The sequence below is a fragment of the Colius striatus genome, chromosome 1, assembly GCF_028858725.1.
Source record: "Colius striatus isolate bColStr4 chromosome 1, bColStr4.1.hap1, whole genome shotgun sequence".
NCBI lineage: Eukaryota > Metazoa > Chordata > Aves > Coliiformes > Coliidae > Colius > Colius striatus.
This window is the reverse complement of record NC_084759.1, coordinates 61288827-61313190: the sequence shown is the minus strand read 5'-3', so window position 1 is coordinate 61313190 and position 24364 is coordinate 61288827. Positions and strand designations below refer to the sequence as shown.

The following is a 24364-nucleotide window of genomic DNA, read 5'->3' as shown; positions in this document are numbered from 1 at the left end:
GACATAGTGCATTAATCAAAAACATACCTGTGGCAAAAATATTACAAAATAAATATATTACAGTAAATGGGCAAACTCGGGTAATGTCTGAACTGTTTCATTTAGCACTAGGAAAAGAAATATAAAAGTGTCAAAAGAAATTTCTCTTCCCCCATTCAGTTCACATTGACCTCCCATATACTTACTGATTCATTTGGTGAAATGTGATTATCAGTGGTACTGAATTCTGCAACCAACTCGTCTGCCACCTCATTGTATGAGGTGGTTCCTTTTCTTTGTACCTTCTCACAAACCTTCATAGAGAAATGACGTAAACCCTTGCCATTCTTCTCTCCTTTTTTGTTCCGCTTCCTAAATATACGTATAATATATATTTTAAGAAGATTTGAACTTTGGAATATTTCATGTCTCTTTTTCAAATATAGGCACACTGCTGTAAAAAAAACAAGCCTTCCCTTCTGTTCTGCTTCTCATCCCTTCCCAACATTTTTTCCTATAATTTTTCTCCCCTGCAATTGACAATATTTTACAATTCTAGTATCTTGATGCTGAAACAGTATAAATTCATTCTTTTGGCAACTCTGCCAGTTCCAGTAGCAGATAAGTTAACAATAATTATATTACTTGAAGATGTCAACAAAGAACACCTTCCAATCTTCAAGACAATAAGAGATAGAGGGATAAATGCTAAATCATCTCCTGTAATTCACCCTTTAAAAAAAAAATTAATAGCCTATCTAATTTGACCACAAAATATTAGATTTATCTGGGCATTTTCTGTGTAAGTCTGTTACTGACTGAACAGACAACTGGTTGAACCCATGACACTATTACTAACACACTGATTTGAAGTTATATTTGAAGTTGCTACACAAACTTCAAAATCACAAGAGGCAAGAAGTATAACAAAGTTTCCTGTGTATCATTTAAAGATCCTTGTATTTTGAGGAAAAATGTTAAGTATTAACAAAATTAATATCAGCAATGGAACTTCTCAATTCTCTACACCTCATTTCACTGTATAATTCCAAAGCAGAAATCTATTTGTGTAACAGGACACTGATGATAAATTTAGTCTTAAAGCAATTATGTTTAACAAGAGATCCTTAAAAACAAGCCTGCATGAGAAAAGACAACCAAAAGAATGTATTCATTTTATCTAATACTTTTTCCCAATAAGGACTATATTCTTATTTCAAATTATAATTGAGGACATACTTGTTCAATCTGAAATGTACTGTAATTTTGTTTGGAAATACACCAGAGAAACAGAAATACTAGATTAACAACTGAATCAAATCAGATTAATTTCCACGTCCTCTTAGGAGATAAATTCTGTAAATAAGAATACCTGTCAAGAGTTTACAGAAAATAGAATATCTCCTTTTACAACAAGTGAGGGAATACCCTCATATATGACTATTCCAGATTTTAACACTGTATACACATTAATATTGAAGCGTACCAGATGGAACGGTAAATAGACCATCTCTCTCACCCTGCTAAGAGCATGTACACTATCACAGCAAACATTTAAAGCACAAGTTCCAAACAATTTATTAATCCTTTATAACTTTTATATTGCTCACCCAGCAGACCATGGCGAAGAATCTGCAGTCTGGTTCTGTGATACAAAATGTGTGTTAGGTGTATGTGGACTTCCTACCAGGATAGTATTTGGCGCTGAAGGTCTCTGAGGTGTACCAATGACCTACAGTAAAGATGAAATAATTTGGGAAGCGACTGTGAGTATTCCAAGGTATTCATATACTGCACACATCCAAACAACACTAATACTTTTTTTGGTCCTACCTACTTCTATTAGATGCATTGAATTTATGCACACTAGCACAAAACCATTCAAACTAAAGATTATATAGTTAAAACACTTCCTAAGTAATGAATATTTATGCTTTAATCCTTCTTAAATGAGCTTTCCATGCCTACTGGATTTTCCTAACACTGGTCAACACTAACTTAGGAAAGATTAAGACATATATACTCTCTCCTCCTCAAAAAGCAAAGAGAAAAAAAAAACCAAACCTACCAGGCTAAAGAAGTTGCAATAATTACTGTTAAAATATGAATATATGAAACAAGAAGATCTGAAAATCAGTTAGAACGGAGAGAAATGCACAGCTGTTGCAAGAAAGGCTAAATTCTCTCCTGCAGCCAGTCTCTAACAGTACAGAATAAAAACTAAAACATAAGTATGTTAGAGGTGAGGAAGAGTAGGGGACAACTTTCTTTATCACTGCAGTGACTAAGAGCCAATTTAGGCAAAACTATTACTTTCCGAACATGTTACACACCCACATTTAGCTGATCATAGTCTTCCAGCTTACAGGTAAGTTGGTCTAGGACAGAGTTAACTTTCTTTGTAATGGCCAGAACAGCTGTATTTTGGATTTGTGTTGAGAACAGTGCTGATAACACAAGGACATTTTGCTTACTGCTGAACAGTGCTTGCACAGCACCAAGGCCTTTTCTTCTTCTCACCCTGCTCTGCCAGCAAAGAAGCTAGAGGGGTACAACAAGCTGGGAGGGAGCATGGCCAGGACAGCTGACTAGCCAAAGGGCTGTTCCATACTACAGGACATCACACCCTCTACATGAACTGGGGAGAGTGGGCTAGGAGGGATGGATCACTGCTGAGGCATAAGGCAGCAGCTGGCAAGCAACTGCAATGCGCATCACTTGGTTTTGGGTTTGTTGGGAGGTTTTTGTTTATTTTCCTTGGGTTTTATTTCTCTCTATATACTTTTCATTATGATTACTACAACAATTATATATAATTGTTTTTATTATAGTTCTATTTTGTTATTTAACTGTTTTTATGTCAACTCATGAGTTTTACTTTTTGTCCCCAATTCTTCTCCCCATCCCACTGGCGGTTGGAGGGGAAGGAAGTGGGCAGTGTAAGTGGCTGTGTGGCACTTAGCTGATGTCCAGGGTTAAACCATGAAGATGTGCTAGTTTGATCATGAGTAATACACACATTGGCACACAGAGCTGTCTCTCCTCTGTGAAACTAGCCAAAGCAAAACTCTCACTTTTTGAGATTATGTTATTATCTCTGAAATGTTTTAAGTGTAACTTTAGGAAAACAAAATTATACTGTATAGTTTTCTATTTTGTAGAAAAATATGTCTATTTTTTTTAGTAAATTCACCTCTCAGTGGAAACAGCAGGTTGAATTCCTGACATAGAATCACAGAATGGTAGGGTTGGAAGGGACCTTTAGAGATCATCTAGTCCAACCCCTGTGCAGAAGCAGGTTCACCTAGATGAGGTCGCAGACATAAGGTAAGTGAAACAAACATCAAATTAACCCAAACTCATAACCACCCAAAAGCTTGCCACATTCTGCCTCACCAACAAAATTTTAAGTTTCTTCTTCAGGCTAGCTTCAATAATTAAGCTGCAACAAGAATAAAGTAGAAAAACTAAAAATCCAAAAGTAAATGTTTTATACGTGAAAGTTAAAATGAACCAAGATCTGGATAACTTTTAAAAGGTAGAATGTAAAAGGTAGTTTAGTGACTATTAAGAGATGTTTATCATTTCAGCTGCCTGTAAGGTCAAACAGTTGCATTTTTTCTTTATATTAATGCTACCTCTCTGAGCAGTTAACATACAAGTTTGTTGCATCCATTTCTGACAGCTGGAAAAAAATCTTACATCTTCCTCTGTATCTTTGTTCCATATATAAAATGTTTCTAATTCTTATGGAAAGTCCACTAATCTTTTCTACTAATTCTCATAACCAAAAATTCTGATGGTGAGAAACATAATGAGGGTGAGGGGTGCTGAACAGGCACAGGACACTGTCACTCCTTGGAAAAAAAACAATATTGTCAGTTCTGCTCCTGACCAGTCTGGTTCACCAAATGTCTCACATGTCTGTAAACCACTCAAGTGCTATTCAAGTAATGCACAAAATACAGTGAACGGATGAAAGCTGTTAGCTGGTTTCTGTTCTCTAGGATGCAGCTACAAAGGACCAGAAGAGATGATTCAACATGTTGCCCACAGCTGCTAAAATTTAGACGGTCTCACTCTACTCCCTAGTTTCCTAACTCTACAAGCAGCCTCACCAGCACTCTGGTGCCACATTTAGAAATTGTGTGATTGCAATTAAATGAGTGTCAAGACAGTAGAGGGGAGGGAGTGGAATTACAGCTGGGAGGAAAACCAAACCATTTGTCAGCAGCAAACCTGGACATCTTACTGTACTCAGTAGGGTCCTGAAAGACCCAAGAGTACAATGGGATAAATGCAAGTGTGAACAAACTCACAGGTTTGTTTTAAAGTGGAAAAGTGAAGTCTGTTTTTAATATAGTCAAAACCTGCTTTGCATTCCCATTCTAATTCACAAAAGTCTGCAAACTAGCCAGAATTACTTAGTATCGTCTCCTTAATAGAAATGTTCATGTCCCTTGCTTTTATTCATAAGTTCAAAAGCAACCATGACTTTGAATGAAAAGGATTAAGTATCTAGTCACTGAGAACATCCTAAAATGAAAGCTTATAGAGAAGATGATTTTAGAGAAAACAGGGTCAGAGGAAAGCAAAAGTAGAAAAAAAAGTGTCTGCTGTTTTTCTTAAGTTGCCCAGTTTCAAAAGAGAACAAGATTACAGTTTAGCTCCTCGATAATGGTTAAGATCAGGACAACAAGAAAAACATTAAGTCAGCTCATACACTTGACTGGACTCAACAGAAAAAAACTTACATGCAGACACTATTAAGAAAAATAAATTAGACTATCTGAAAAATACCCCTACAGGCTCAGAAAATTAAAGTACTCAAGTATTAGAAACCTGGTTTTACCACTCAAAGGTTACAACTCAAATCTGCTTCACAAGAACATTTTTCACATTGATAGAAAATTTTTCTCCTCTTAATTTCAACATTCTAGAGGTAATTTTTTCTAGTTCTTGTTATTCCCTTCAGAGCTGTAAAGTCAACAGAAATTTACTACAAAGTTTTATATATATATGTATATACACACACAAAACAAAGCTTCCATCTCTTTTTTTAACGACATACAAGTAAGCATTTGATTTTGTACTGATAAGAGACAATACAAATATGTCAATATGGACCACTTCTTTCACAGCAAAAAAAAAACCAAATCAATACTAGTATGTTCCAAGTAAGACTTAAAATGCTGAAAAAATTATGATTGCAAACGTAAAGTAACAAAATCCCCATTAAAAGTAGCTAGTATTTCAGATTTTTTAAATAATATTACCATGTAAAATTAATCATAACCAATATAGATGATGGAAGATATTTATATGTATATGTAGGTAAATATTAATTTAGTCATTGTTCAAAGTTTAAAAAAGCATCAGATCACTTATAATTCCATTATTATCCCCTAGTTTTGGTACTTGGAGGAAAGATTTTTTTAAATTTATCTAAAAGAATATTTAGTATTCAACACTAAACTCAAGTATGTACATACACAGTCTTGCAATAATGCCCAGAAGGGACCCACTCAGTGCCATTACGGTCTATGATCTACAGTTAAAACATTCTCCTATTGTTGGTTACTGATTTTCAATTAAAGGAATGCCTGTCTACTCTGAATTTCCTTCTCTGGAAATGTATTGATAAAAAGCCTCCTTCTGAAGGAGCAGCAGTTAAACTAACTTCTCTGCAGTCTAACTTTCCAGTGGTTGCTGGCAGTAGTTAATTCACCACTGCTGACAGAAATACAGCACAGTGAATGATCTGCACTGTATCTGTACAGTTGAAGCAGCAGAGTTTAGAGATTCAGGCAGCTCCTTATGCTTACAGCTGGGAAAGGCAGACTAGGAACAGCTTTCCTATCAAGAAGTAATCCAAATAGAAGACATTCCATTTCAGATGTTTAGACGTTACAGTTGCTTTCCAGAAGATAAATTTAAGACTCTTTTCAGATCACTAAATTTTAATTTTCATCACTACAAAAGTGACTTCACATAATCCATGTATGATCTATCGCATAATTAGATTCTTTGAAACCTCTAATTCCATGTACCTCACACACAGGTCACAATAAGTATTGAAGCAAAAGGATTTATAAGTTAAGCACTAGGAAATGTAGTTGTTTTAAATTTCGTTCCATCAAACTTCAATCTCAAGAAAAATGTGCTGATGGATTTGATTTACATTTCTATGCTTTTAAGTGACAAAACTAGCAAAAGATATAGCCACCTGAATATTCAAGTATCTGCATGCAAGAGAACATTTGTTTTAACATAAATCTATTAAAAGTGGAAACAAGTTTAGACTATCTGCCCACAACAAGTGATACTATTAAGCTTAAGTCAGATTCATAGTATGTGTAAGTAATAGTACAAGCAACAAAAAAAACCAACCACAGAATCTTCTTACCACTTGTTGTGCAATGTTGACATTAGACTGTCCGAATGTTTTTGGCAGGAGCTGTTTTCCAAGCGTATTTACTGTAGAAGGATGAACAGCCACAAGAGAAACAACCCCTGAAACAAATACAAGTGGATAGCGTCAGATCAGTCAGAGAGTATCATTTTAACAACTTCATCTGTGCTACCAACGTGTATTAATAAAAACTAGCTCTGAACCACAGAGAGTCAATATAAATGCAGCATTTACACACTTGTAGCAAAAAAAAGACATAAAGATTCATGTTATGTTCTCTGAAACTTTATCCTATGCAACCTTACAAATCAATGATCTAGTATGAACATGTTTTAATTCCTTGTATTCCAATTGCTCTCTCAAAGCAGAATAATCCCCACCTCTTCTACTCCCATCCTTTGTGGCCGTTGAAATATTTTACCACATCACTTGAAACACACATCAAACACCCCAGCATGTGGCTACAGGAGGTAAAACATTTGGCTAGCACAGGTCTTTCCAAGAGAATATTCCCCACTTTCCTCTAAGCGACCCCTCCCAGAATAAGTCAGGGAATTAAACAGAAGTCTTAAAAAACCTATTATTTCAGTAAAATATAAATAACAGTAAATCAACCCTGCACAGAAGGCTACTCTCTTCCTGCTCCTAAGCCATCTGCAATCACCATTGATAAGCCAAATCCTAAGCCATGTATAAAACAAAAATTCAACTGCAAAAGTACCAAGCCAGTAATTTAATGCTCTATGCCATAGGGGTTTTTTAAAGAAAAGGAAATAACAAAAGAGAGCAAAGAAAGAAGCAACAAAGACTGACTACTGAAAAAGAAAAATGGGACAAACAAGTCTTAAAATACTGGAGACATTTATTTTGCTGAAACATTTGTCATTTGGTTGTCAGGTTAAAGGTTTAAGACTTTTTTCCCTCAGATCACTTTTAAAGTGGGCACTGGGGACAGAATGACTTGGCATAACTTTCATCCCTCTTCCTTTTTTCTGCTATGCAATTACAAGAAGCAGTAAGTGTTTTTCTAACGGCTGTACCAGGAAGGGCCTTAAAAAGTCTACCTACCACTGCTCTTATGCATTCAGGTAGTCCACAGAACATTGAGGGTAACTCCAATCTTCTTTAAGCCCTTGATCTCCAAAAGGCTTGTATTTCCTAGCTGCTACACTATACCATGTCAAGCTGATGGTTTCATGCAAGAATCTATTCTCAGTCTGCCATATCTGAAGAGGATGCAGCAATGTGTCAATCTTTCCTTATTAACCAGCCTTCCAGTGCTCTTTCAAAAAGCCAGTACCTATTTACTTTGTAACAGAATTCCATTATGCCTTCCTGTCTCTTCAAGTATACCCATCACTACCACGGCCTGTTTATAGTGTGTTCTTCTTTTCTACAGAATTCAGTGAAGCGATATAACTACCCCGGCTATTAGTGCTTTTGGATCCTCTTCTCAGATTCCTCGAGATGAACAAGCTCCTCTTCATTGTTTTAAAAATACAAAACAATCTGAGAATTATATTTCCAGTACAAAATAAGAGCTGTAACAGCTTTCCAAGGTTAAGATGCCTCATCCATTTCATCACCTTTTCTTGCCTTTCATGGTTCTTGTTGCCCATACATTTTCTAGTTCTCTTACCCTTTGAGATTTATCTTTGCAGAGGACAGGGGTGGAAACATTATTTATGACAAAGGAACGACATATGTTATTGTATGACTCTATAGCACATTTTCTATTTTAATCCCTGTTCCTTTCCAAATAATTCACAAAATTCAATGTGCTGCTTCGCCACCAAAGCCCGATACCACATTTTCAAAATATAACCTACTATGACTTCAAGAGCTTTCTGAAATGCTAATAAGCTCACTTGGGGTACTCTGTATCTAGTTTGGTTTTCACCAATTATTAACCCATGGGAGGCCCATTCCATTCTACGAGACCTTAGTTTCTTTAATGGACTGATTAAGGACCTTGATAATCAAGGCTTTTTTTGTTATTATTTTTAAGAAATTCAAGGACATCACACTGATTAGATAACCCTTATCCACGTGGCTGTTGACTCTTGTAAAGCATGACTTTCCTTCAGAAACTGGTGCAGGATATGTGACTTTCTATCCTCTGGTACCATATGAATTACAGACATACTGAGGTAGCAGGACTGAAGTACCATTCCTAGGTCCTTTAAAAACTCACAGGTAGATAATTCTCCGGCCATGATGACGTTATCAACGATTTCTTAAGACAACAACTTCTAGCAATACTTCAGTAGGACAACAGCTTCATAAAGAACAGTATTGCCATGAGACACTCTTTAATCATTTTGATCATCTATCTACTCTTCAGATGCACTCAGGGACTTTGTTCTTCTGGTATGTTTAAAAAATCAAGTAATTCTTAATGCTACTGTGTCATTTCACAAAAAACTTTTATGTAGTCAACAAAGACAAATACAAAAATCTTGCACTTGTGACAGTATTATGCAGTGCAACAGCAGAGGTCCAGCACTGCATGGTTAGGAAGCTGATATGCAGAGCAGGACCTGAGTGTCTGGGTGGACAGCAAGCTGAATGTGACCCAAAAGTACACCCCTATGGTAATGAGGACTTAACTGCATCCTGGACTACATTTGGAAGAGTAAAAGAGTAAGTGATTGTTCCCTTTTGCTTCAGCACTCTTTAAACTATACCTAGATTATTCTGTTCAGTTTTGGGGCCCACAGTGCACGAGAAGTATTAACAAACAGGAGAGAGTTTAGCGGAAAGACGCTAACGTGGCTCGGGTACCGAAGCATATGTTGTATAAGGGGTGCTTGGTGGCACAGGCTGTGCAAGAAAAGATTGGAGTGAGGAGTGTTATTTGTTTAATCTAACCACTGCCTTCAGTTATTGAGAGTTACAGATATGACAGAGGACAGAACAAAAAGAGAAGAGGAAACAATCACAAGTTGCTGCACGGCAAATTCCAACCAGACATCAGGAAAAGAAATTCACAATGAAAAAAGTACAGCACAGCAACAGGTTGCCTAGGAGGTTCTCTGGAGATATACAAAAAAAATCAACTACTGAAGACTCTGTGTTTCAAAGTTGGCCCTGTTTGATTATAAGGTTACATTAGATAGCCTCCAGAGTCCTTACATTATTCATTTAATTCTATGAATACAAACCTACTTTGCAACTCCAACATCTGTGTGAAGGGAAAATAACATACCATGCTGCTTTAAAGTTTTTAACTACATTAATACTTGCTGTAGTGCTGTGCAACTGAACCAGCCTGGCCCTATGAATAAATTGCAAGTTACATCTGTCCCTACGGCACAAACAGGCAAAGAAATGCAAACGTAACTGGAAGAACAGTAACACACACCTCAGAGTTTGAAGCAAAGACAAAGACAACCTATAAACGGTATTGTACTAAATTGCAAAGGGAATAACTGCTAAACAATGAGAGGGGAAAAAAGAGGAGCATTGGTTTGTTTGCATTTTTTAAGGGAGTTTTTTTAATTTGTCTCTGCCCAAGTGCATCCTACTATTTTCTCATCTACCTAATGTTCTAGCTAACACTTTTCTCATATCCACGTGCATTTGCATCAAAAGCCCATAATGCTCTGGTTTCAGAGTGGTTTTGTGTGTGTGGTTAGTTTGTTTGTGTAAGTATACAAGCAGAAATAACTTTATTAACTTAGCTTTGCAAGCGACCGACTCCTCAGTTTCTCAATGGAATTTTACTAATTGTTTGTTAATTACTGTTATTCTTACAGCAATCATTGCAATCCAAATAATCCTGCTCTTTGTGGCCAAAACAGGGCATGTTTAACAGCATGTAAAAATTAAAACCACAAGTTTGCAAACAGTTTTGCTGGCACCAACTCTTCCTCCTTTTAAAAATAAACGCTTTATTGATATTGCTAGTTCTGACATGCCTCCTTCTTGTTTCTCCTTCTAAAGACTTGGAAAACCATATATAAAGGCCATGTAAAGCAAAAAAACCCAACCAAATAAAAAACACCAACAAAAAATTATCCAGAAGGATATAACTACTACTTAAATTCCAAGTCTTCCAAACAGTGACAGTTTGGAACACCACTCATAGCAACTTAAAAGCAATCAGGGAAGTAGAACTTCATCAACAGGAAGTTCCAGAATGTCTCCAAAGACAAGGTAAAGATTCAGGTGGGATTAAAGAGTAATTCTGGATAAAATTTGCACAGCAAAAGCATCCGCACCTTTAACAAAATCTGTTATTTATCTGTCTACAACTGTTCCAGATAAGTGTTCCTACACTTATTTACTCACACTTTGTTCCTACAGATTGTGAGCAAATAGCCTTCTGTAGTTACTGATCACATCTAGGGAGAACTTTTGAACTGGACCTTTGCTTGCACACAAAAATCTAAGAATTTGCCAAAAAGAAAACAAATTCCTTGAAGAATTTTATCAGTAAAAAGACCTGCTGATAAGTTTTAATAACTTGAGATGCCACAGAAAAGTATAGCTTATCTAAAATTAGAGAAAGGAGTGCCCTCTGCAGACAAAGCAGTAGATATCTCTAAAAGCTGACTGCTCCAGCTCATGACATACTAATGACGTCAAATTTGGTCTTTCAGATCAAAGAGGATGGGCTGAGGTACTCAGGAGCAGAAATCCTATTCATTCTACGTGTCATACCATTTTCTGATGTAATGTCTTGATGTTTTCTTTACTTGTGAAAGAGAGAGCATCAGGAGTGATGCAACAACAGAAGTCAACAGAAAAACAAGTCAGTTACCTGATAGTGCAATTTCTAACACACTAAGTCTTGACAGTCTTGCCTTCTAGCATAGAAGTAATATTGTATATGAGAGAACTGAATTTGTTAAGAAGTAATTCCTATAATCTCCTGCAATAGTCTCAAACCAAACTGTCCAATTTGTAAGTAAATACTGTATATGATCAAAGATTAGGAGTTAAACAAAGGGCTATTTAAGAACAGTCTAAAGAAAACTAACTTTCCAGACGACATTTTGCAGTGCATCTGCTTATAACCATTCCTATGAACTCTTACAAACTTTTCTCTTAATTACATAATGAGCTTTGAAACTGACGTTTTTAACAGCGGCTGGAATCCAGCTTAACAACAGACACACAGCTTGAAGGCAGCAATATTACTAAGCCAATCAGTCTCAATACAAGTCAAGTATTTATTACACTCCCAAAAAGGTAATGTTACTAGCGAGAACCAGAAAAAACAACTTATATAACAAATAGCAAACTACTCTTAATTGCACTATCTTTCTAGTGTCACTCCCCAACTCCCAAGTTGGTGTCTGTAGAAAACTGCATGAAAAATCAGCAAGTTCGGAACCAAAAAGTCAGCACTGCCTGTTACGGGAACGTGAAGCAGCTTCAGTCCACCCAAGATTTGGTAAAGGTTCTGTTTTCAATTGGAAAGCTCTGGGTTATCACAGGCCACATTAGCTGTCCTGGCCATGCTCCCTCCCAGCTTCTTGTGCGCTCCCTCCAAGCCTACTCACTGTCAGGGCAGTGGATCTTCCGTACTTAAGTAATTTCTTAAATCAACTCAGACTTTTAGGTTATTCTTATCCTTAGATATGACTAGTAAGACAATTCAGTTTTTCCAAGTCTGTGTTGAAATAAACTCTGTGGTCTAACTTTATATTTTTAAACAGCCTGAAGACACTTTTCAAAATAACATTCTCATTTGCAGCAACAGTTCTATTTTCCTGAGCTTGCCTTTAGGTAAAAACAATTGCTTGGTTTTACCTGAGCTGCAGTAATATCTGCATTTTATCTGCTTGCTAAAGCATGAATCATGGGCTCTGAAATAGATGTCTACTTCTGTTCAGGAGGAACAATTACAGTTATTGACAAAAGTCAGGGAGAGATTGATCTTGCAAATAAAATTAGTAATAGCATCTCATTGCAAAAGTTTCTTGTCAAATAAATAGAGCAACAGACAACCTTATGGTTAGGCGACATTGAAATGTAAGAGTTTAAATACACTTTAAAAATTTACACATTTTCCAATTACCAAATCGGTAATGAAAATAAAAGTTCTTCATGCCCATAAAGTGTGAAACTTTAAAGTTTAAGAGTTGAAAGGAGCTAAAGAAATCTCGTAAAAGTATTTTCTGGCTACACACCAATAGTGCCACCTACTGGCAGGACGGAAGATACAAATTTTCTTACTCGGTGATTTTTAAATTAAGAGTTTTCATTTCTGTATAACATTAAACAGCATTGCTTATCTTGTTGCACTCACCTGAAGCAAGTTACTCCTTTCACTCAAATTTCTTCACAAGCAAGGGGCAGGGTTAGTATTGAACAGTGTTCTATAAATACTAATCTAAATTTAGCAAGAATCAGCATGTAGCAGTTTTCTTCAAAATGCAACCTCCTGGAAGCACAAAACTTTTTATCTAAAGTTCACTGACAAGTAACTTTTAAAAGACACAAACTCATGACTAAATTGTACTAGTCCAACATGTATTAAAAATTCTTTCCACTCTTCTAACTCATATGCATTTTCTAACCATCAAAATGAATTTTCATTATAATTATCACAAGGCTAATTTAACAATTTCAAATTTAAGCAATTGGATGGATATCCAAAATAAGTCCAGGAATTCAAACAAATGAATATTTTTCTTTTTAAACCCCAGAATGTAACAAAACCAAACTAACAATTAAAATAAGGTTATCCTTGCCTTGTAACCAAGCTATGTAAAGAAGTAAAAAAATTACAATCAAGTCACTTCAGAATTTTACCCCACAATTACACCGCTCTTATTCTGTCTTGGATAAAGCAATTTAGAATACAAAGGGAGCTACAATCATCTAGTACAGCTGTCTGACCAATTCAGTGTTGACCAAAAGTTAAATCAAATGTTGTCCAAATGCCTCTTACAAATGCCTGCCACTGACAGGCTTGGGGCACTGAATGCCTCACCAGGAAGCCTGTTCCACTGTTTGACCAAGCTCTGAATAAAGAAATGCTTCCCTATGTCCAGTGTAAACCTCCCCTGGGGCAGCTTTGAGCCATTCCCATACATCCTGTCACTAGATCCCAGAGAGAAGAGCTCAGCATCTCCCTCACCATGTCTTCTCCTCAGGAAGGTGCAGAGAGCAATGAGATCGCTCCCCCTCTCTCCCCAATCTTTTCTCCAAACTAGACTAGCTCAAAGTCTTCAGACACTTCTTATATGAAACTTCTTCCAGCCCTTTCACCAGCTTTATTGCCTCCCTTTGAACACATTCAAGGACATTCACATCCTTCTTAAAAATCTGGGGTCCAGAAGTTGGGCCACAGTACTCAAACATAGCAGGACAATCACCTCTTTTGACTGGCTGGTTATGCTGTGTTTGATGCACCCCAGGCTGCGGTTTGGCCTCCTGGCTGCCAGGGCACCCTGCTGACTCATGCTGAACCTCATATCAACCAGCACCCCCAGAATCCTTTTTATTCTTGCCAGAAAAACGGACAGAGCTATAAATCAAACTTTAGGTGACCTTATAGCTTTTCTTCACTTGAGTTTTGAAATTTTTATAAACACTGCTTCTGATTATAATTTGAGGGTTTACCAGGAATAATTTGGACACAATTTCTACAAAACCCATTCCTGAATATAAGGTAACACATAAAGGGCCCTGTGTAATGATGTTATCAGCAATTGAGGCTTTAGGGAAAAAACATTCAATTGGGTATTTTGGAATGAGTCAAGGAAACTTGCTACTGTTCCCAATGGGATTTAGCATTCCTCCACGATATCACAATTGAATTTGACAGTAAATAAAACAGCACAGGACAAACCACAGATTTAAAACCAAGTGGCTTTTTTAGAGTTCATCAGTGAGAGGACATCTGGATATACAGCTACCTTTTGCTGCATGTTAAGTCACTAGAAGTCTACATTTTAAAAAAGCTACATTTTAAAAGTACCTGATATGGCTCAGGATTTCCTGAAATAAAAATTTCCCATCTCAAGACACTTTCTGCACATTACATTGCTGCTTGTCTCCTGAACAAGGTTCTAGCAGCAACTACCTTCTTCATTACCAAGTACATCCTTTCACAGTCATAACTGTACCAAACCAAACCACTCTAAATCAAAACTGGGGATCTGTGGCACTTAAACCCTACCAGACTACACTACAAACTCCACAGACCTTGCACTTTGCAGGAAAGCTGCAGTAATATGTAAATGCCGTACCTCACAAACTAGTCTTTCAACAGCATCACCCTAGAGTCAAACAAACTGAAAATCCTCATTACCTAAATTTCCTTCATCCAAGGACTGTCAAATACTCAAACAGTAAACAAATTTATCACAAACGTATGCATTTGCATCAAGAAGAAAAACTAACTAGATGGTGTATTTTCTGAAACCTTTTTAGATCCCAGTTTTGGGCCCCTCTCTACAAGAAGGACATTGAGGTGCTGGAGAGGATCCAGAGGTGGGCTACCAAACTAAGAAAAGAGTTGGAGCACGTCTCATATGAGGAATGGCTGAGAGATCCGGGGCTCTTTATTCTGGAGAAGGCTCAGGGGAGACCTTATCGCTCTCTGCAACCACCTGAAAGGCAGCTGCAGAGAGGCAGGGGTCAATCTGTTCTGTTCTCCCTAATAACATGCAATAAAACAAGAGGAAAACGCCTCAAGTTGCACCGGGGGAGGTTCAGGCTGGACATGAGGAGGAATTTCTTTACTGAAAGGGTTGCCAGGCATTGGAACGGGCTGCCCAGGGAGGTGGTGGAGTCACCATCCCTGGAAGTGTTTAAGAGATGCATGGATGTTGTGCTTAGAGAAATGGTCTAGTGGTTGATACGGCTGAGACAAAGGCTGGACTCGATGATCTTAAAGTTCTCTTCCAGCTGAAATGATTCTATGATTTTAAGATCTGGGAACCAATATAGCCTTTGATCAAACAAGGGTTGATACAACTGCTGTATCACTACATTGTGACTTAAATTTAAGTCTGTGGAAGTATTAGCCTTCTAGACCAAATTCTTAGTGGTAAAAAAACAGACACAGGCAGAGAGGAAATCTTCCTCCTGTGAGCAGCTAAGGGTGTTATCTCAATACAAGCGAAAACTTAAAAGTCTTTGCTTGAATAGCTCCACGGAACAAGGTTTTTTTCAGGGCTAAATGGGATATTATACTCCACGAGTGGAAATACACAGGGGTATCAAAAAACAGGTGAATTTACAACCAAGCTCTTCTGGAGATTGCACAAGCACTGGAAGAAGCAAAACTATCAGCTCATTTCTACCACATACAAACTGATAGCTCTTACTCCACACTAAAGGTGTTTTCAAAAAAAGTTTTTAGAGCATTTTCTAGAATGGTATTTTACGTCCATGACCAATTGACTCAAAATTACATGCACTGTAAGAAATTTTTTTTATTCCTGTTTCTCCTCTTAAAGTTAGCTTCTGCTTAAAAATCCTAACCTGGAATTCAAAGTTGAGATCAGTCTCTCCGAAGTGAATTGGACTGAAGTATGAGCCCACTAGCTTGAAGAAGAAAGGTTGTCTAGGTTGATAATCTGCTTCTGAGTCATTACTAGCAGATAATCAGGGAATGAATGTAGGAATTGGACTTCTATGCAGAAGTAATTTCCCAACATACCCTTTCTCCCAAATTCTATAGCTTTAGGACTTTTTGAGCAACAGGTTGTTCAGGGTTCTATAACTGCTGAGCAAGATGAGGGAGATGAGTGATATCCCCTTTTCATCATTCCTCTAAAAATAATAGCTACACACCTTAACAAAACTTAAGTCCAAAAATAACCTGTTCACAGTTCCCAGATTTCTGCCACTGCAGATTAAAATTTATGGAAGACCATTCACAGGCTTTTCTGAAAACACCACAGCAAAGCTGTTCAGGCTGTATAAATTTCTGTATAACCACCTGTTTTAGCCAGAAAAGCCAATCTTTCCTTATCTTCCATACTTGATTCATATATCTACCACTTAGTCCTGTACTCACCTCATAGACATTGAAGAAGTGTCACAGAATCATTTCAAGACAAATATCCTTTCTCCTAAATCACATTTTTGCAAGCATGGCCTTACGATATGGCAGATAAGTCATTTTTTGTCCTCTACTACCCCTCTAAATGAACTACGTACACACAGTTAAGATATGGCTTTATTGTGTATTTGTGTGAAAATGAGTGCTAGGTGGCAATCCACAAAGCTTAGTGCACCCCAATAGTATCTCCTGTGCTGTATTTATACACAAAACATTAGCATATTCTATGTTCTAATACATATGTATTGTTATTCTATTTAGTGATTGGTTAGTAGTCCTTTGCCTAGCACATAAATGAGTATACATGCCTAGTTCACTACCACCGTCCTCTTCTTTTGGGTCTGGAGTATGAATTGGGCAGGTGGGCTGTGAGGTTGGAGGTCATGATCTCCCCCTGACATCTTTACCTTTCCCCAATTTACTGTGGATGTTTGATGACTTCAAGGTAATTAGGCAATCATACAGCCTTCATAGGCTTCTGAGGCATGAGGGTCCCATCTTATCAGTCTCTAGTGTCTCTTGAAGGAAGCAGAGTAGTCAGGTTCACACACAGTGAACCTGCTGATTTATGACATTAACCCCTTCTGTCAGAGCTTGTTTCCCAAGAGACTTGGCTCCTTTTCCTTGCTTAAAGGAAAACTGAATTCCATTAAGGACAGTTACACTTAAAATACCGACATTTAAAGAGTACATAAAACCCCTAAAAAACTATTTTAAAAGTGGCAACAGAAAATGAGTACTACATCTGAATACTTTAGTGGCAAAATATTTCCTATTTTAAGCTCCAATTAAGGCAACAGAGCCCATATACAAAACATAGACATGTTAGAGGCAAGAAACGTAAAACAATCAAGCCAAGAGAAACAGTTGTTTCTTCTCAATATTAAGAATTAGTTGCCGTCCATTAACTTTACAGAAGTCCTCTAAAAGCAATGAGGTGCAGAAATTAACTGTGGATACCTTAGTGTGTTTGTATTATTCATAGCCATATATACATTGAGAATGAAGTTCATCTCAAACCTGAGGAGCTATAAGCTTATGATAAACTACTTAATCACTTAAATTTATTTTAGAAACTCTAACAGCAACAAAACGGCCTCTGTTATGCCTAGTTCTACTTTAAGAGCTAGGTAATAATGGATGATTCCTATTTCCAATTCTGTCTGGATTGCTTTGTTTTGACTAGCTCTCCACTGACTGTAACAGGACTAGACAGAAGCATACATGGGTGTAAAATGTCCCTCCCTGTAAGTATCCAACCTGACAAAACCATCAGTTTTACTGTCCACAGGGCTAAAGAAGCCAGTACTGCGTTAAGATCTGGTATCTACCTGCATACTTTTTTCATTCAGCAGTGTGTGACTGCGTTTACAAATACATGTGGTCCAGTTATTATCTGTCAGTTATTCAATCCTCAGTGCCTATCAAATGTAGTTCATGGCAGACTACTATCAAGCAGCTCTCTTTTGTAAAGTAATGTTTATTTTAGACAAGAAAACATCCAAGAGAGCCTAGTGAGATTCCAGTAAAATACTTGATGTATCTAGAAAAACTGTTAGTTAAATTAGTGGTGATAGAAATAAAAAGTTCTGCAGGTTGTAAAAATAAATGCTTAACTGGGCTTCCCAAAATGGTATATAAAAGGCTAGAGCAATAATACTAATGGAGTTCACCTGAACTGGGCTACAGGTTAATCTCAGAGTAGGGATGTAATCCAAAGATGTGTAAAGTCAATAGATTTGTCAACAGCAAGGTTAATGAGAGCATCTGACAAGAAGCAGGTGACTCTGTCCTAATAAATGTCACCCTACTTAGTACAGCCTATCAAAGCACACCATCTGTCACACGCAAGAATAAAGCAGACTACCATCACTGGGAAGCAACATGAAAGGAAAATGGCCCTTTCACCAAAATCTGTCATGAGATGCCTGTGAACCAAACCTGATGTTGCATAGAAAAATTACTAGTACCTTTGTACGGACATGACTGATGCTTCACTTGGAGTTGTAGACACTACTTTGGTTCAATAAATTGAGGAAAGCAATCAAACAAGCTCAAAGAACAATGATAAGGAAAACAGAGAGGACAAAGAGCTCATCTGATGAGGAATCTAGCAAACAGGAGCTAGTTGGCCTGTCAAACTAAAGACTGTTAAGATGCCCAACTGTTATTTATAAAGAGTAGGTAAACATACTGAAGAAAACCGTTAAGCTCAAAAATAACACTGCCACCAACTAAATACATAAACTGGCAAGAATATACTTATTGGAAAGCAGAGAATAGTTCTACAGTCTCACTTTGGCAATAGCCTGCCCATAAGAATATAGATGACAAAAACCTAATCTTCACATACAGCATAATCAGTTTATATATAAGAGGTTGGACGACATGGCTGTGCAGAACTGCAGGTGACTGGAACTCCATGGTGCTTCTATTTTTTCTTTCCCAACTATGCTAATTGTCAAGTGCAGCTCATAACCCCCAAACTGTTTAGACAGTCTTAGTTCTGGAGTTCACATATCAAATTCAACTTTACAGCCTGTGTTTTATTAAACTGCTTGATTACATTACACTATCATACATGCACAGCCATTATCTGCAAGTTCAAAACAGTTCTGTTCAAAGTATTTTTTTCAGATAGTCTTGCACTAGCGCGGATGCACTATCACAAAAACTGTCATCATCTATTTTGAACTTTTACATCCCTGCATTTTTCCCCACTTGCTGAAACATAGTGGTCTCAAAAGAAGTTTTAGACTATCCTGACCTTTATACTTAAATATAGGCTACACTAATGAGATCACACGTGGGATGACACAGCACCACTGAATTTCACACTCAATTTAAAGACAATTATAAACCACAGAAAATCTACAGTTTGCTTGCTGATTATGTAAGATATGACTTAAGCTTCACAAGAACTATGCTAAGAAAGTAGTTTAAAGTTAGTAATAAGCATAACAACTAAAAAAATCAAGATATGGAGAGTCTTACTAAAAACTGTGTTCTTACCTTTTCCAGGACTTAGGTTTTGGTCTATAAACACCTTAAGCTCTCCATTGGCTTCAATTAGTCCAGCCTGTTAAAGAAAGTAGCTTTTATTAAATTTACAAATGCAGGGAGCCTTTTATTGTTAAAGATGGAAGACAGCAGCATGGACTTCTGGTGTGCTGTTACCACTTACACTTTGTCACATTTGTCACTAGGTAATGGCACTATCTGTGGCATAGTATTTGCTAAATTTTTAAATCTTGATTTCACAACATACCATATTCTTCAAAAGCAAACAGAAAACCAGTTTACATGTACTTTGCTATTTTACGTCCTAAGTTCTTACAGTGTACATGCAGTTTTAAAAGGTAGTTGAACACCTTTATAATTAGAACCACAGATATCTGCAACGACATTTTTCTTTGTGCAGATACTATTTATCTACCACAGAAGTTAACAACATCATAGAAAAACCAGGAGGTGGAAGAGAGTATCTTAAGCCATTTTAATCAGAAAAAAAGAAAAAGGCATTAAGCAGAAACACCTTGAGCTTTTAAATTATTATTATTCTAAAGATGACAACGTAAAGGGCTTAAGTGGGAGAGCTATAGGAAGACATCCAAGTTTATAAAGTAATCACCATCCTTTGAGAAAACTCACAGCAGAAGTTAATTTAAAAATACTATTCATTTTTCAACAGAAAACACTTGATACAGTAATTTCTTGGTATTTCCAGACAAAACAGTTCTGAAAAAATAATAAACACAGAACACAAACTCCTTCTATTAGAAAGATAAGGAAGAAAGTCAACACTTGTATTTAACCAAATTTTAGCATGTGGCATTACAAAGGCAGAGAAATCCCCAACTGCTTTTTGTGCACAGGTTGTACCTGCAGGCTACTGCCCATCTTCAAGAGACAATTAAGTGGTTTGCTGTCAGTCAGCAGCAAAGCTTTTCCCTTGAAAGTCTACCTGAAGATCCCTACTTAGGATTTGCTCTAAGTTCATCAAACCAGGTGAGCCACTAGAGGATGCTGTGGCGCTGTTGTTATCCAGGTGTATGACTGATGATTTCTTAAGAAAGACAGGAAACTTTCTTTTTTCAGTGCAAGGAGAGTGGGGAAAAGGACATGACAGTGACAGAGCACTGGGGAAAGTCTAAGAAGTGAGCAGAAGAGAAACTTTGCTAAGGGAAGAATAAAGAGAAGTTGTTTGTAATGAAATATCAGTGATGAGGACCTGGTGGCATAAGGAAAACACAAATGAAGAGACAGTGGAACAGGTGGGTTGAATGAAGACCCTAAGGTAGCTCTCTTCTTCATTCTCCTAATCCTCCCTGTCCCCAAAGTAATAAAACAGAATTGCTTTAAGGAGACTGTAACAGCTTACCACTAGGGCAACACTGCCTGTTCTCCATCTTGCCTACTGTAGGGATTCAGAGGTTTACTTGAACAAATGACAGTTCTAACTGCCCTGTTCCCAGTTTTTTAAGCCTAACTCTTCATCATATAACATAAGTCAGAAAGCAACAGACTATCACACACTTACAGAGAAAGAAGGTATACTCATCAGTGGGAAACCCGGATCATGTACAAAGATGTTATGAGACCAATGAAGATTGCACTCTATGGCAATATGACATTTAAGAGCACTGAAACCCAATGTGCTATATGGTGATGAATTTTTGGGTAAAGTGTTGCACTATACTCCCATTCTACATCAATTTCACAACAAGGATGTTAAACAACACAGGAAGTGCAGTCTCATTCTCGCAATTTCTTTAAATGCAGTATTTCAGTTTCTATACAACAGCAGAAATTGAAGGCTTGTGCTCAAGGATGCCTGCAAACTCTTTTCCATGAGAAGTAAAAGATAGTTCAATGAGACTGGAAATATATTTCATATACTGAGTTTGTGATCAATGGATCACCAACAAATGTCTGGTTTAATCTTCCATTTTAGAGGTACACTAATAATTTTGAATTATTAAACCCATTCACCAGTTTAATACGTAAAAGCAAAATTGCATAGAGTTCACATGTCACAGTGATAATGCAAACTCAAATATTTCAGCTGTGATATTTAGCAAATTCAAGTATTAAATGTAAGCCATTATTTCAGTGATTAAAAATTAGGCAACTGAGTAATCAATTACTTATTGGATCCTTCATAATTTTTGTAAACTAGAACAGACTGCAATATGGCCATTTCTATTAATTTACTTTATTCTTAAGTATTCAACCAACCACCATACCTACTATCAAATAATCTCATAGACTTCAAGTTTTTTCCCACATAATTAAAATATACAGTGAAAAGCATTACCCAAAACAATATGCAACTTCCAAAACCACATGCTAACCTAGCATTACAAAGGGTCAGGTTAGTGACACATGCTCTGCACCATGCTTTATGTGACCAAAATTACGCAAGTTGCTGACAAACTGGAGAACATCTGAGGAAAAAAACCCTGCATTTAATCAATAAGAGAATAAAATTTGGGAAAATTCAGAGAATAGCCATCACTGAACAACAAGAAGAATCCCCTCAGGAACCACAACCCTGATCAAGAGTATAGCAGTTAACAGTTCCACCACCTTTCCACACCACTGTCTTACGAAAGGTTCAGGCTCTAGCAGTTAAAATGTCTGGTAAATAATCAACTAATTCCTAAGAGTATGCCTAGGAATGACTCCAATAAAACAATCTGGAAAGAATACCATCAAATCCCACAGCAAATAGCACCCCCAGCTGCTAATATTCATAATAAAAACTAATTTCTAGTGAAAATTTTGTTACTCCAGCCTCAGTATGCTCTTCACACTTCTGAATACAACTACTTAATTCTAACTTTATAAGAATTTATCACTAGTCTTGAGTCTCCTCAGTCACAGACATAATATTTTGGTGAGAGAAAATTGAAAAGCAAAACCTTCATCCCATACAAAATTCTGGTGTCTTTGTTCTAAAATGGAAACACTAGGCAGAAAAATCTCTGCTGTGTATTTCAGATAAATTCCCGCGTTATTTTGGAGGAGAGACCAGGATTACGCCTCCATATGATTCTATGATAATCTCTATCTAGCATAGTGCAGTGCCCAAAGTAAAAAATAAAAGGAATATCTGAGCATAGCTTCCATTAAGTACATCACAGTCACAGATCATAACGAATAACCCCCAAAAACCAAACTAACAATAAAATGTATGTCAGCAAGAAAATCTGACTTTCCCCAGTGGAAAAATAACCTTCTGCCAAGGAGGGTTAAGACATCAAGGAAATTCCATTCTCTGATGGGAAAATACACATAGTTTTCAGGCCTTATCAAGCTTGTAACAAGGTATTTTCATTTTTGTCACCTGAAAATGTTGGGTTTTTTTTTTTTCCATATTTCACATTTTCTTCTTACCTTCTCATGATTCTCAATGTGCTACAAAGTATGTGCTACTTCCCTTGATGGTAATGACAAGGCTTCTTGAAACAATACCACACTCCTTAATATTCAATTCTAAAACTATTAAGAGTGTTCAACTTCAGAATTTAGCATTACTTTCCTCTTCAAAGAGACATGTTGGTTATGTATACTTTTCCATAGCTACCTGAAGAAACTGGATCCTAAACAGGCAACAGATATGGATACACCCTTTATCCTTTTCACATTACAATAAAATCAACACAGATTTTTAAAAATAGCCTTTGACACTCAACATATCTAAACTATCAAAAGATAAGACCTCCTTTCCAATAGATGAGAGCAAGAAGGTTAAAGACCACTGGACAAATAAATAAATCTGAGTATTTCAACTGTGGAAACTACACTGGAATAAAGACTCTAACCATCACCCAGGCTTTGTCTCATCACATCATTCAGAACTCCTAAGGAAAATAAATCAACTGACAGACTAAGCATCAAATATTCAACTGAAGCTAGCATTGGTCTGCCATGAAATCATCAGCAGTCATACAGACTGGGATGTCCAGTTTTGTTTACGTAAAAGCTGAAAAGCACTGCAAGTGCCCTCAGCCTGAAAGTCAGCAAATTGAGTAATATCTTTTTGTTGGGACTAAAGTCAATTTGAAAAAAAAAAATGCTAAAACTGCAGAGAATTTTACTTCTTAAACAAAAAATCTCTTGGTGGAGACTACCACAGAATAATTTGGTATCTTATTAACAACTTAATATTTGTGGCCTCTGAAGTTATGTACTAGAAACCCAACGTCCTTATAATGAAAGGATAACTTCTTCCACAGCTTTTTAGACTTGCAACTCAAACTTAATAAAAATTGGCATAAAAATAGATCATTAGGCTTTAAACTAAATAGAAATAATTCAAGCTGAATTTGGACTGAAGGAAAAGGAATCTGTACAAGTATGACCAAATAGTTTGACTAACCTGAGACTGAACAAGTACACATGTTATGTCTATCAGGTTTAAGCGGAAAGGAATGTCCTCCCCTACTAGGAAATAAGTAAATACAGGGAACAGAGGGGTGCTTTTGTATCACCGAAATATCTCCTCTATCTTGCTTCCAGGTAAGAAGCCCATTTTAAGTACACTCCCTGAAAAGGAGCAGAAAGAAGAGCAAAAAAGGTAGAGACAAATGGAAATAGAGGTATTTGCAAAAGTATTTGTCTGAAGAGAACTTTCCAGTTGCTAACTGCAGATTAAGACCACTGGATTGGAGCACAGGACTGGTTACAACAACAAAACAAGAGATGTGGGACCCAAATATATGACAATGGTTAAAGAATGGGAGTCAGAATGGGATAGAGAGAAAAACAGACTAATGGTTGGGAACGTGAGCTAGAAAATTAGACGGAAGATAGCAGATTAAGAGTTGAGGTAGAGAAACTTGGCACTCAGACTGAGAAGTTCAAAATTAATCAGGAAAGAAGTAGTAAAGACAGAACCTGAAAATGGATAAACTGGGAAGGAAAAGTATTCCTGGTAG

The 24364-nt window shown here is 36.9% G+C and overlaps 1 protein-coding gene across 4 annotated transcripts in view; it reads right to left on the bottom strand.

The window, feature by feature from the left end:
• Nucleotides 1-24364, bottom strand: part of TFDP1 (transcription factor Dp-1) — a 43384-nt gene that overhangs the window by 9753 nt on the left and 9267 nt on the right. For all 4 annotated transcript variants that reach the window (XM_061997176.1, XM_061997160.1, XM_061997185.1 and 1 more), the window contains exons 3-6: nucleotides 19434-19500; nucleotides 6386-6492; nucleotides 1590-1711; nucleotides 186-351 (exon numbers count right to left, since the gene is read on the bottom strand). In XM_061997176.1, coding sequence (XP_061853160.1) covers nucleotides 186-351; nucleotides 1590-1711; nucleotides 6386-6492; nucleotides 19434-19500 — 462 coding nt within the window. The remainder of the gene's footprint in view (nucleotides 1-185; nucleotides 352-1589; nucleotides 1712-6385; nucleotides 6493-19433; nucleotides 19501-24364) is intronic.